Here is a 14,893-nt window from a genome sequence, read left to right as displayed (position 1 = left end):
CCTTGAGGGTATGGTGTCTCCGGACACCTTGAGAGTTCATCCCTGCGCAGGTTAAACTTTGCCAATAAAGTAAGATCTAAAGTCTCTGACGTTTATTCACATGCGTGGTGGATGAAACAGGTGGTTAGGCCCAACACCTGTCCCCTGGATATAAAAACACCCTGTTTATATTTCGGTCCCCAACAGAGGATGGTTCTATGGAGCCTCCGCCTGAGGTGCTAAAAATAGCTCGATTGTGAGCATGGCCCCAGGTGGGCAGTGCATCAGCCCCAGACTGGCGGTTGCCAGGTGGATCCTGGTTGGGGTGCATAACAGTCTTTCTATCTCCCCTCCTCTCACTTGGAAAAGAAGAAAAAAAAAATAAAGAGTGAGCATTCTTAGAGTCTAGATTACAGTTTATGATGAAAGAATATAACTCAGGAACAAGCAGGTGGAAGGGATGCATAGAGCAAGGTATGTGAGAACGGGCAAGGCTCTTCTGTGGTCTCTTGGAGCATTCCATTCTCGTCACATCTTCATGTGTTCACCAACCTGGTAGCTCCAGCAAATCTTAATTGACTTCCTGTTGTATGCCTCACTCATTTTGCTAAATGTTAGGGGATTCAGGGATCCCCAAACTTTTTACACAGGGGGCCAGTTCACTGTCCCTCAGACCGTTGGAGGGCCACCACATATAGTGCTCCTCTCACTGACCACCAATGAAAGAGGTGCCCCTTCCGGAAGTGCGGCAGGGCCGGATAAATGGCCTCAGGCCGCATGCGGGGGGGGGGGGGCAGTAGTTTAGGGATGCCTGGGGGATTGTTGATGTCAGAAACATCCAAACCTGTAGAGAATTTTTGTAAGAATTTGAGGGAAAAGAGGATACACCTGGAACTGAGATAAAGTGCTTCCGAGAAATGACAGTTGCAGCCTCTTTTATGCTTCTGAAACTAAGAAAGATTACAGGAAGGTGGGAGGTAGCAAAGGTGGGGATGGAGTACAGGATTGTTAACAAGATCGTGTTTTCTTGAGGGTGCTCACACTTCAGAAGGAAGGGTCTGAAAAGAGGCCTTTCAAAGCTATGTTAACCTGGATGCACAGAAGCAGTGGGCAGGGCTTGCTTAAGACAAAAATAAGCCTTTTATTGAATAAGTTACATGGCTACCCACCATGACCTGCTCAGTGGAATGTATGATCGGATCACCCTGTGAGGATACTTTTCATAGAACGCTTTTTCTTGTCCACAACAAGGTAGCTACAAATGGATTTAAAGAGATGGGATGCATTGGCAACTTACATACTATAATTGATGTTTTCTTTAAGTGATAAAGACTTCTTCATACCTGACCAAGTGGTAGAGCTGGGACACTGAGGACCCAGGTTCGAAACCCTGAGGTCACGGCTTGCACATGGTCACCAGCTTGAGCATGAAATAATAGACATGACCCCGTGGTCACTGCTTGGTTGGACGCCCCCCCCCCCCATTACGGCACGTATGAGAAGCAGTCAGTGAACAACTAAAGTGCCGCAACTACTAATTGATGCTTCTCGTCTCCCTTCCCATCTCTCTCCGTCTCACTAAAAAAAAAAAAAGAATTCTTTGTAAAGATCTGAAAAAATACAAAGTGCAGCTTTTCTGTGAATTACAAAGGTTAATCATACTATATTCTATATACGTTATACATTGTATGTTTCTACAAGACCCAGTGTATATTAAACCTATATACAGATATTTTTAAATGTAAAACAGAATTGGGTACTAGACTCAGTTGATCATTGTAAATTGATATTTTTCATTAATCTGTATACTTTCTAGGAAAGATGGCTGGGAGGAAGCAGAGTTTTTCAGTATTGACATTTAGAGCGGAATAATTTTTTTGGTGTCACTGTCCACTATAGGATGTTTAGCAGCATCCTGGCTTCTTTTGATGCCAATAAAATACTTTCCCTCAAGTTATAAAAATCAAAAATGTTTCCAGATATTAACAAATGTTTCCAGTGCCAGGGTTGAGAATTCTACTAAAGGTCCAGCTTATGTTTATAAAATAGAGAAAAACTAAGATATATTGTCTTCAAAGTTTTTCATATATTTTTGGATTCAGTAGATTCATTGATAACAAATAATAAATTGAGTAAGATTTCTGTCCTTAAGCTTATAGGTCGAGGAAGGAGTGACACGGGAACACATGTAGTACAACATATTGCGTATTGTCATTGTGGTGTTTATACAGTGCTCTAAGACCTGGGGAGAAGTCATCCACAGGAACCCCAGGGGTAAGGCACTGTTCTTTTAGTTGAAATTGCCAGTATTGCATAAATCACTAATTTTCAAAAGCTAATTTTTGTTAATTATATAAAGTATGTGTGTTTCCAGATAAGTCCCAATGAAAGTTGATGTATATCTATTTTTGGTTTTTCTTTTTGGTTTTTTTTAAAGATTTTTTATTTATTGATTTTAAAGGAGAGAGGAAAAAATGGCCGGGTGGAACAGGAAGCATCAACTCATAGTTGTTGTTTCTCGTATGTGCCTTGACCAGGCAAGCCCAGGGTCTTGAACTGGCGACCTTAGCTTTATCCACTGTGCCACCAACTGGCCAGGCATGTCTTTTTTAAGCGAGAGAGACAAAGACAGACTGGAAGGGAGAGAGATGAGAAGCATCAACTTATAGTTGCAGCTCTTTAGTTGTTCATTGATTGATTCTTATATGCCTTGACGGGTGGGTGGGGGGCTTCAGCCGAGCCAGTGACCCCTTGCTCAAGCTGGCAACCTTTGGCTTTCGAACCTGGGTCCTCAGTGTCCCAGGTAGATGCTCTATCCTCTTTGCCACCACCTGGTCAGGCTGATGCATATATTTTTCATCCCATTTTTCTTTCTTTCAGTCTTTGTCTGTCTTTTACTCCTCAAAATGCTTTGTCTCAGTTATATTTATAAATATTTTTGTTTTAGCCCACTAGATGGCAGTCTTAGCTATAAAGAAGAAATGTTACTTGAGCAAGCTTTCCTTATCTGATGATTCATCCTTTATTTGTAATAGAAGCAAATGTCCTAAAATGAGATATAGCTAAGAAAGGAGAGAGTTTATTGTATTGTAATTTTTAAAAATGAAATAGATGAGTGAACAGAGTAGTCGGACCTAGGTATGTGTGACAAAGGCATTTAGTATGTCCTTAACTCAGGATCTTACTCATTTAGAGGCAGAATAAATGCAGTGGTCGAGAGGATGGTCTGAGTAGTCAGACTGTAGGTTTAAGTCCGAACTCTGCTCCTTAGTAGCTTAGGCAAGATACTTAACCCCTCTCTGTCAGATTCCTTATCTATAAAATAGGAATAGTGGACCTTGTAGTCCTTAAGAGAATTAAATGAATTAATATAAATACAAGTGCTTAGAGATTGGAACAGAACCTGGCACATAGTAATAATAATAGTGACAGGAATGTTAGCTATTGTTAATAGCACTGAAAATATAGCATCAAATACTAGGTTTTTTTTTCTTACTTATCTGGTTATTTATTTACCTTTACTTAGCTTAGTGGATCTGTATTTGATTAGACAGCAGAGAAATAGCCAGTTTAGCAGTCTGAGGCCACATTTACACTGCTTTTTTGCAGCTACATGATGTGTGTCCATGTTCCTGGTGATAAATCCTATGACAGTCTGACTTCTTCCCCATTGCTGGTGAATTGTTCTTTTCTGCTTAGAAGCTTAAACAGTTTCAACTTTATCATTAGAATTCAGGACTCCTCCCAGTAGCTCCTTCCCTGGAACATCTGATGCCGTTTTAGGTTGTTATTTTTTATGCTATTTCATTTTTATAGATGTCCTTTAAAACAAATTTCTGATGTTCCACAGATAGAAGTTTAGTTGTGTTCTTTTTCATATTTTCTCTCTGCTTTTATAAATAATGCTCAAACCTTGCACATAAATGTACACTGCTCACAAAAATAAGGGGATCGGGGAACGTGCAGACACTCCAGTACTTCCAGCCTTTTGTACAGTGCATTTTCACCAATGAAATAAAAGTTGGTTTTGCATCTTATTTGCATAATCGAACAACTTTCTTTGATTTGTTGTTTGCTTTTCTGATGTTCTTGTTTAATAAAAATCTAATGCTTTTTTTATTGCTTCATATTCATTTTGAAATATCCCCTAATTGTTGGGAGCAGTATATGTTCATTTGCTTGTGTATCTTGTTATTGTAGTGTTTTGAAGTAGAATTGCTGGGTCAAAACAAAAGACGTATTTAAAATTTTTTCAACAGCTTGCCTAATACCCATTGTGAAATTGGAGCCAGTTTTTTGGCCCAGTTTACCCCTTCACAGCAGTACCTGAGAAGGAAGCTGCTTCTTGTCCTTGCAGTATTGGGTGTTTCTAGTAGATTTTGCCTGCCTCGTGGAAAACGAAGATCATCTTGATTTTCATTTGTATTTCCTTGCAATGATATTATAAAATTAAAGGAAAACAAGTTACTTCTCTTAGTACCTCTGTCAGCTGAGTATTTTCTTACCCCATGTACATTAAAAAGTAATTAGATTTGGGATTCTGTGAGATCCTGCCTCTAAAATTAGGCCTGCCTTCCAGGGTTTGTCTTAAGTATTTATGCAGCTGTAATACATTTACAGAGTCGATGTAATATTTAAACACTGCAACAGCATTGAGCTAAGGAAAGATAGAGATTAAAGTAGAAATGTTTTATGGAAAAATAAAAAAAGATATTGAAGAGCTTTTATTCAGGGATTTTTCTTTGAAAATATTCCCAGTGGCATTTCTTTTTGGAAAAGGAAGTTAATTTTTTTTTTAGTGTTCTTTATTGTGCCATGAAAATTTATAGTGTTGTATATATATTTTCAGTGGTATGTTAATGTACAGATTAGCTTCCCGGACCGTGCTGTCACTCTTCTTCTGGGTATTATTGTCTTTGTGACTTTGTCATCAGAGGCCTGAAGTATAACTATATAAGCTTTGTACATGTCAAGTAGAAAAGCTTTGTACATGTCAAGTAGTTTCAGTTTTTAGGAAACTGAAATTCTGCAGTACTGATAACATAGAGCAGGGGTCGGGAACCCTTTTGGCTGAGAGAGCCGTGAGCGCCACATATTTTAAAATGTAATTCTGTGAGAGCCATACAATATGTTTAACACTAAATACAAGTAAGTGTGTGCATTTTTTGTAAGACCAACACTTTTAAAAGTACAATAAGTCTCTGAATTCTTTTCAATAATGTTGTTATGCCGTTGCTAACCAATGATGAATAAAGAACTTCTTACCATTAATACGACTTCTGGTGCTGCATGGTTTTGCTGATGGCTTTGTAGTCTGGTTGATACGTGGTGAGGTTAAGCTTCATGCAGGCGTTGAGACTTTCATCCATTAAACGTGATCGTAGGTTGGTCTTAACGTTCTTTAGATGTGAGAAAGACTGCTCACATGCATACGTAGAGCCAACTATTGTCAGTACAGCAATACTTACACGCTACAGTGTGTGGTATGTGATGGGAAGCACATTCTAAGTTTTGACAATCAGCTGGTCCGCAGGTTGAAGTTTTTTCATTTCTCCACACTTGTGTTTGCTCGCCAACTCTGCTTGCTGAACATGCAAGTCTTTTCAAATCTTCATTCAGTGACTTGAACTTATTCACCCACATGTCTGAGGCCTTCAGGTCAGCAGCTTTTAGCTCAAAATATCTGACAGAGACACCGGGGATGTAACTCAGGTCGGCACTGTCCACTGCACACTCGTGTGGATGGGTAATGAACTTAAAAAGATGAGTGCGCTCACGAAATTCTCCAAAGCACACTTTGAATGACTGCAGGAGATTAGATGTGAAGCCCGCTAGCTGCTGGAGATCAAGATGTTGAGCAGGGTCACTTGCTGTGCATGTATCTTTAAACTCTCCCAATTTTTCAAAGTGTACTAAACGACCTGTTTTAATGTCGGCGATGAAGAGTTCCAACTTGTTTTCAAATGAAAACACTGCTTGTTGAAGGGATAAGACTGTATTTCCAACGCCTTGCATTTTCATGTTGAGCTGGTTCAGATGTTCATTCATTTCCACGAGATAGTAGAACTTCAGGAGCCACTCAGTGTTAGCTAACTCAGGATGCTCGACGTTTTTCATTTCAAGAAAAGTCTGGATTTCTCTCAGACAAGCCGTGAAATGGCTGAGCACCTTCCCTCTTGACAACCACTGCACATTGCTGTGCAGAAGCAGACCAGGATAATTATTCCCAACTTCATCCAGCAGTGTTTTAAACTGGTGATTATTTAAAGCTCGGGCAAGAATAAAGTTGACCACCCGAATGACCAATGACATCACCTCACCAAGCTGCTCACCACACATCTGAGCACAAAGCGCCTCCTGATGTAGGATGCAGTGAAAACTTAGGATGGGTCTCTCTTCATGTTCACGAAGAAACGCTGCGAATCCTCTGTTTTTCCCCACCATGCACGGAGCACCATCAGTACACACCGAAATAAGTTTATCCATCGGTAGATTTTTTTCTTTAGTGAACTCAGTGAAAGACTTGAATAAATCCTCCCCTCTTGTTGTCTCTTTCATAGGCAAAACAGCAAGACTTTCCTCACATAGTGTGTCACCGACAGCATACCTTGCAGTCACGCTGAACTGGGATAAATGGCTTACGTCTGTTGACTCATCCAAAGTGAGAGGAAAGAATGGTGCTGCATTTATGTCCTTCACTTGTGTTGCCTCAATTTGATTTGCCATCATGATGGTATGATCGTGAACAGTTCTTGCCGACAGAGGCATGTCTTTTATTTGTTTGATTATCTTGTCTTTATCCGAAAAGTCTTCAAAAAGTTCATTGGCAACATCAAGCATGAATGTTTTGGCATACTCCCCATCTGTGAATGGCTTTCTGTTTCTCACAATTGCTAAAGCACCAGCAAAGCTAGCCAAATTCCAGTCACCTTGTTGGATCCAAACATGGAGTTGCTGCTGACTAGCTTGCGTTCTGCACAGTAGCTCTTGACATGCTTTCTTCCTGCTGTCCCCCGCTGGATATTTTGATGCAAATGTAGTATGGCGTGTGTCAAAGTGCCGCTTTATATTTGACTGTTTCATCGATGCAATTTTATCATTGCATATTAGACACACTGCAGAACCTGCTCTCTCCACAAAGGCGAATTCCTCTGCCATTCCTGCTGAAAAGTACGATACTCCTCTTTTTTTCTTTTAGCCATCTTCTTCGTCAAAAGGGTTTCTGCAATTAGCTAGCTGACTACCTGATTAAAAGGAGGGAAGTTTACTTCCTGACTTCACAACGACCTGTGTATGTTATGTATTATCCAATAAAAATTTGGTGGTGTCCAGGAGGACAGCTGTGATTGGCTCCAGCCACCTGCAACCATGAACATGAGCAGTAGGAAATGAATGGATTGTAATACATGAGAATGTTTTATATTTTTAATGTTATTTATTTTCATTAAAGATTTGTCTGCGAGCCAGATACAGCCATCAAAAGAGCCACATCTGGGTCGCGAGCCATAGGTTCCCGACCCCTGACATCGAGGCTTAGTAAGAAGTGTACTGAAGAGCCCTGGCCGGATAGCTCGGGTGGTTGGAGCGCCGTCCCAGTGCACAGAGGTTGCTGATTTGATCCCTGGTCAGGGCACATGCAGGAACAGATCAATGTTTCTGTCTCTTATTCTCCCATCCTTTCTCTTCTAAAATCAATACATAAAATTAAAAAGAAGTGTATTGAGTAAAATTTACCATTGAGTAAAAGGTGTTTCTAGCGTATGAACTTTTGTTCTTTTTACCTTTTATGATATACGGAGGGAAGTAAACAGTTTAATTGGTATACAGTTACATGATATTAGCACTTCTTCTAAATTAATGAATACAGTTTTTACATGTTGATAAAATTTAAGCCATGGTTAAAATTTCAGAACTGTTTTTTTGAATGTGACATATTCCCTTTTATAGCTATGGTAAATTTGACATAAAATTCCGGTTATGGTATATAGTTCAAAACAATTTTGTGTGCTTTCTTGGAATGAGAAAAAATTGTTTATTGCTGACTTGAAGTTTAACCTGAAGCTGTTTCTCATACCCTCAGCAAACAGAGCTAGTCACATTGTTTTTCAAGTTTGGCTAAAGAGTAGGTAAACCTTGGGACTTTTAGCTTTCACTTAAAATGGAGAAAGCTTTGTTCCTACCCATAGAACAACAACAATAATCCATAGACACCTGCAAATGTATAGTTTTTTTGAATCCAGAAGAGAGTCGTGGTTGTAGGGCCATCACCTGACCCGAAATCTAAGTCAGGAAAGGCAGGCACCTCTAAGAAAAGATGGACTGCAAGCTCTTGTTTACATGGGACACACAAAATAAACACTGCTCAGAAGTCAGTTGACTTTTTTAGTGAAGTGCTAAAGGCTTAGTGTGGACTAGCCAGAGAATGCAGAAACACGGGAATTTGCGCCCATCTCCACATTCGTCATTTGATGCTTACAAAGAAGTAAGGTGGGTGATAGGTTGGGGGTATTGCCCCTGTTGGGCAGGTCAGGAGGGAGGGGAACAGTACGTATAATACATGCTTCAGGAAAGATGTGAAGTTCTGTGTAAACCCTTTTCTCTACCTCTTTTTTTTTTTTAAGGTTTTCTTTATTCATTTTAGAGAAGGGGGAGGGGAGGGAGGAGCAGGAAGCATCAACTCCCATATGTGCCTTGACTGGGCAAGCCCAGGGTTTCGAACCGGCGACCTCACTGTTCCAGTTCGACGCTTTATCCACTGCGCCACCACAGGCCAGGCCTCTCCACCTCTTTCCCATGAGACAAAAGCCTTAAACTGTCTACTTCCTGGAAAGGGGCAGAACTGTGTGCTGGGGCCAGACCTTGAGCAGAGGGCCAGGACAGGAACACTGAGAAGGCGACCTTTCCCCTTCCCCCACACTCCAAGGAATTGAGTGCTTGCCCAAGACCAGGCTTATCAAGACTATTGGGGAGCTCCCACCCCCACATCGGGCTAGCACTTGTGGCTTAGACTTGAACAGTGGAATGCCAAGAGGTGCAAGAGTGTGGAGGCCAACAGATCATCTTAGGTGCAGCACAAAAGGAAGGCCTAAAATCACAGTTGAGCAAACACTGAGAAAAACCCTCTGACAGATGAGTTCTGCCTTAAATACAGGAATGGCTAGGGCAATTTGAAGTGCGTGGTGCATTATAGGTAACAGTGGCAGCAACGGATTCCAGATCAAGCCCATGTCCTGACAATAGAATGACCCCGCCTCCACACACTGAAGCCCTAGCAGAAGGAAGGGCGTGCCCCTGTCCAGGCACGAAGACTATTGACCTCAGTCTCAGCTGTCCTGCACAGGATATCCTGCTTTCCAAAAAAAAAAAAAAAAGGCATCAAGAGAAACAGAAAAAAGCAATGCACTTTGGAGGAAAGGGAATTAACAGAACCATATTTCTAGGACACAGATACTGGAACTCTCTCTGATGTGAAATTTGAAAGAACTCTGATTAACATGTTAAGCCCTCTAGTAGAAGAGGCAGACAACATGCATTATTAGGATATTTCAGCAGAGAGATAAACATGTAACAAAATCAAATGAAAATTCTATAAGTGAAAGCACAATAAGATGAAGTATGTCTTCAATAAGCTTATTAGTAAACTTGGCATAACCTAGGAGAGAATCTTTAAACTTGAAGCTAAGCCAATACAAATGATCTAAACTGAAATGCACAAGAGAAAACCATGAAAAAATACAACACAGCAGCCATTAGCTTAGAGATCATAGAAAGTGGTCTGAATGTGTAATTAAAATCCCGGAAGAGAAAGAGAATGGGACAGAAGAAATAATGGACCCCAGTTTTTTTATCTTTTTTTTTTAATTAATTTTTTTTTTAATTTAAGAGAGAGGCGGGGAGATAGACTCCCGCATGCATCCCAACCAGGATCCACCCAGCAACAACTCCCCTCTGGGACCAGTGCTGGAGCACCAAGCTATTTTTTAGCTCTGAGGCGGTTGTGCTCAGATGGAGGTATCTTCTGTGCCTCTGGCCGTGATTGAACCCATGGAGCCACTGACTGCGGGCGGGGAAGAGAGAAGAGGGAAGGAGGAGAAGCAGATGGTTGCTTCTCATGTGTGCCCCAACCGGGGATCAAACTCAGGAAGTCTGAATGCCAGGCCCACACTCTCTCCAGGGCTCTTTTCTTATTTTTGATTGCTCAGAAAGATAGCTGATCAAAACAAAAATATTAGAAATGTATTTTGTGTTTAGAACATATGTAATAGCAAATTTTATGACAACAGTAGCTAAAAGGCTAGGAGGAGGTATAGTGTTATAACATCTTTTTTTTTGAGAGAGAGTCAGAGAGAGGGACACAGATAGGAAGGGAGAGAGATGAAAAGCATCAATTCTTTGTTGCGGCTTCTTTGTTGTTCATCGTTTGCTTTCTCATATTTGCCTTGACTGGGGGGGGGGGTCTACAGCAAAACGAGTGATCCCTTGCTCAAGCCAGTGACCTTTGGAGTCAAGCCAGAGTTCATGGGGTCATGTCTATGATCCCACGCTCAAGCTAGAGGCCCTGCACTCATTCACGCAATCAAGTCAGCAACCTCGGGGTTTCAAACCCAGGTCCTCCAAGTCCCACTGTGCCACTGCCTGGTCAGGCTATAACATGTTTATTACATGTGAGCTGGTATAATTTATTTAAAGCTAGAAGAACATGGGAACTAGAAGCTCCAACTCCCCCACACAGTTGAAAAGCCAAGTATAACTTTTTTTAGTTAAGTGAGAGGTGGGGAGACAGAGATAGACCCTCGCATGCACCTTGACCTGGATCCATCAGGCAAACCCCATACTGGACAGAAGATGCTCTGCATCTGCAGTGGCCACTCTGTCGCTTGGCAACCTAGCCATTCTAGTGCCTGAAGCAAGGCTGTGGAGCCATCCTCAGCACCCAGGGCCAACCTGCTTGAACCACTCGAGCCATGGCTGCAGGAGAGGAAGAGGGAGAGTGATAGAAAAGGCAGAAGGATGGAGAAACAGATGGTCACTTCTCCTGTGTGCCCTGACCAGGAATTGAACCCAGGTCTTCAACACCCCAGGCTGACACTCTACCACTGAGCCAACTGGCCAGGGCCGCCAAGTGTAATTTTTGACTCCCTGAAAACATAGCTGCTAATACCATACTACTGAGTGGAAGCGTTACTGATATCATAAGCAGTCAGTGAACACATTTTGTACGTTATATGCTGTATTCCAACAGTAAAATAAGTTGGAGGAAAGAAAAATGTTACCAAGAAAATCATAAGGTTCATTTGCAAGTTTTTTTGAAATTGTTGCAACTCTCCAAAAATTTTTCCAGTGTATTTGTTGAAAACATCTGTATGTAAGTAGACCTGTGCAGTTCAGGGGACCATGTTGTTCAAGGGTCAGCTGTAATTGTTATAGCTCCTCACTCCGGTATTAAACTGGTTCCCATTGTCTCTATGTTTCTTGTTAGGAATAGGAGAGGAAATGGAGTGTACTGAGCTCAGGGGAGGTGAGCAGGAATTTGAATGATTTCAAAGGAGGGAACTGATTTTTGTAATAAATGGAGAGTGTCAACTGCCTTTCTTCCCCAGGAAAGCAGGAGGCCTTAAGCACATGGCCCTTCATTTACCAGACTCTGAAAATAGAGTATTACCCATCTGGTCTGTAAGGATGCATTTCCTGTTCTCAGGCCCTTCTGCTGCTCAGTGTCCAGCGTTCGGATGTTGTCTTCCTTTGTTTTTATAATGAAATCTCAGATGTGCTAATGTAGAGCAGAGGAGATGGTAACTGAAGCCTGGATTTCTATCACTGAGGTGCGGTAGCTTGTAAACATCTGTTGTAAAACAACTGCTGTCTTGTTGGCACAGAGTTTCAGAAACTGTGGAGGAGTGTCACTGTGGATTCAATGGATGAGGAGAAAATTGAAGAATATCTGAAGAGACAGGGTATTTCTTCCATGCAGGAGTCCGGACCAAAGAAAGTGGTATGTAATCGCCAGAAAAAAATGTAATCCTCTTTTCTTGGAACTGTTAGCCTGCTTTCTGTTCTCTCTGAAGAGCAGGTAGTCAGTTCTTCCTGTCCGTGTTTTCCTGGGTCCTGATCCATCGATCTTAGTGGCAAACCAGATCACCTGTGGTTTACTGAGGGCCAGCTGGTCTCTGCCCTGGAGCGCTGCTCCCGGGCAGCTGGCAGTTTTCCCCAGCGACCACCCCTGTCCTAGCAGTGTGTGTTCTTAAGCTCTAGCCATATCGACTTCTTTTAGTGCTCGCATATTGACCTCTCAGTCATGATCTCGGCCTTCAAGGCTTTAGGGGTGCCATCCCCCCCCCCCCAGTGAGCCCCATAGTATTGGTACCTGGCTCTTCCTCAGTCCTGATCACATTGAATTGTCCTTGTTGACTTCCAGATCCCTTTGGAACCAGATAAATCATTCTTGTAGCCCTAAGTCCTCAGAGAAGGCATCTGTAATGGAATGAAGACCTGTGAATTGTATCAGCTAATCAGCTCACTAGTTAGTCCCAGGACAGGACCCAGGTTCTAGCTGCTGTACCTTTGTACCTTCCTCCCTCCCTCCCTTGTCCACCAGCAGGCTGTGTAACTTGCCTTGTTTGTGACTTACCGTGCGCACGCGTGCATGCGTTGGAGGGGTGAATTTTTAGGACTCCTTAAAAATTTATAGCCAGTAATCTCCATGAATTAATGTAATTTCAGCTTATTGATTTTACCATGTGGGACTAATATTTCAGGTATACAGAAAAAATAGAGAACAGTAATCACAGATCTTCACGTGGCCATCTTTTCCCCAGCGTTGCCCTACTTCTTTGTTTTGCCCTACTTATGTCAGATTTTTTTTACTGGTAATGATGGCTGTGTTTTTAAACCAGATAATAGTGATAGAAAACAAAGCTTTACTGCCTCTCTTTTTATCTGCTTAGTGCCCAGGGTAGTTCTGGGCAGTTTCTGGGGCAGCCCATTGATTCCGGGTGGAAGTAAACAGTACACAGTACACAGCTCGTAACAGAAAGCACCGGCTCGCGTTTGCGGCTGGGAGTGAGCTGTGGGTCGGTGTGTGTGATTGGGCTGCAAAGCAGAACAACGGGTCAGGTACCTTGGATCTCTTGCTGCTGGTTTCTGGGTGTCCTTAGTAAGTCCTTCCCGCATTCCCCCTCTGAGTAGCCGCTGTTTCTGTTTTTACCTTTTCTTGCAGGCCCCTATTCAGAGAAGGAAAAAGCCTGCCTCACAGAAAAAGCGACGGTTTAAGACTCATAATGAACACATGGCTGGAGTGCTGAAGGACTACTCTGACATTGCTCCTGGCAAATAGTGGACAATTTTGTAGGTGAGCAGAGAGTTACAAATACAAAGTCAAGATCTTTCTTGCTGACACTGGGATCTGAAGACTGTCTTCCCATTCTACTTAGGACTGAGGAGAGGAGCAGTTCAGTTTACAGAACAAGTGCGCATTACCAAACTCAAAGCTTATTTGAATGCAATAGGCTAATGAGGAATGTGATGTTCCCTGCTAACTCCCTTCATGAGGGAAAGGCACTTAGCGAGGCACACGGGTGTCTTTTTTATCTCTCCTTCTAAGTGGTTCCCTGTTCTGTTTTTCCTTTTATTCCTTTAGAACAAGTTTGCAGATAGTCTTGAATGCACTATTTGTTTATTCCAAAATAACATATTTATAATAAATTCATTGCAGAAGGAGCTCGAAGATGTTAGTGGATTCGGTTTGTTTCTTTTTGTTCCTGGCAGTGGCATTGGCAGCTCTGGTCTTTCACTACCACAGGGTGTGTTTGGGACGCTGTTAGAGACCACGATCAGTGCTGCGTTGCTGAGCATATGGATTTCATAGTTGGAACACAAAGTGTGCCTTTTGTTAGCAATTGAAGCCATAAAGATCCACTACACATGATTTTTAATGTTTTCTTCTGAAAGGATAAGTCAGTCTTAGCCTCTTGGATCTTGCAAGTCATTGTCTTGTGCCATCAAGGATGGATAGAGTCTTGCCAACCTGAATATCAGCTTTACATCCCAGCCCTCAGGGGGCTTGACCTTGAGGTTCTTTTGAATGGAGATTGTATCTTCTCATCACTGGTCAAGCTCGTGAGAAGCCATTATCAGATGGGTTTTAAAAAAATTTTTTTTATTTTAATGGGGTGACATTGATCAGTCAGGGTACATAGGTTCAGAGAAAACATCTCCAGGTTATTTTGACATTTGATTATGTTGCATACCCATCACCCAAAGTTAAATTGTCTTCCGTCACCTTCTATCTGGTTTTCTTTGTACCCCTCCCCTCCCCCCACCCCCCTAGATGGGTTCTTGAGTTGTGTTGTCTGATGGCGGATTTTGTATTCATTCCAGCCTTGTGTGGCAGACTGCCCACTGGCCTTACCTGTACCTGGGATATGGTCTGTGGTGGTTCCTTGGTTGTTACAGTCCTCATAACACAAATTGAAATTGTAGTGGATTGTGAAAACAAGGTTTGGTGTTCTTAAAAAGGATGTCATGGTGACCGAAACCAGTAAGGAGTTTGTGCAGATGACAGAGTTCTTTTTCAGGCTTTAGTTCTTTTTCTCCTTCACATCTGCTTTTATAGTGTTGTTGTTTGCCTGTTTCTTACATCCAAGCCTCAAAACATGGCAGAAGATATAAAACAGGCTCCCCAGATCTTGGGAAACTCAGCTGGTCTAGCTTTGTATCAGAGGTTTTTTGCTAGCAAGGAGAATCCTGCTTTAATATTTTATGACAGAAAAATAGTTTGTTGTAAAAATCTGGAGCTAACTTATCTCCAAGTTTGCCAACTTTTGGTGGTCTGTACACACCATCCTTTTGCCCCCACCCCCAGTTTTATTGATATTTCATTGACATACAACACAGTATAAGTTTCAGGTATACAGCA

The 14,893-nt window shown here is 41.9% G+C and overlaps 1 protein-coding gene across 1 annotated transcript in view; it reads left to right on the top strand.

Moving 5' to 3' along the window:
* The window catches only part of GTF2E2 (general transcription factor IIE subunit 2), a 65,442-nt gene extending 51,738 nt beyond the window's left edge, over window positions 1-13,704 (top strand). The window contains exons 7-8 of the mRNA XM_066380283.1: window positions 11,856-11,971; window positions 13,196-13,704. Coding sequence (XP_066236380.1) covers window positions 11,856-11,971; window positions 13,196-13,312 — 233 coding nt within the window. The 3' untranslated portion in view covers window positions 13,313-13,704. The remainder of the gene's footprint in view (window positions 1-11,855; window positions 11,972-13,195) is intronic.
* Window positions 13,705-14,893: the final 1,189 nt, after the last annotated feature.

Source organism: Saccopteryx leptura, chromosome 4, assembly GCF_036850995.1.
Source record: "Saccopteryx leptura isolate mSacLep1 chromosome 4, mSacLep1_pri_phased_curated, whole genome shotgun sequence".
In the NCBI taxonomy this organism is placed as follows: domain Eukaryota; kingdom Metazoa; phylum Chordata; class Mammalia; order Chiroptera; family Emballonuridae; genus Saccopteryx; species Saccopteryx leptura.
The sequence above is the reverse complement of the archived record's forward strand: the minus strand, read 5'-3'. Positions and strand labels throughout refer to the sequence as shown.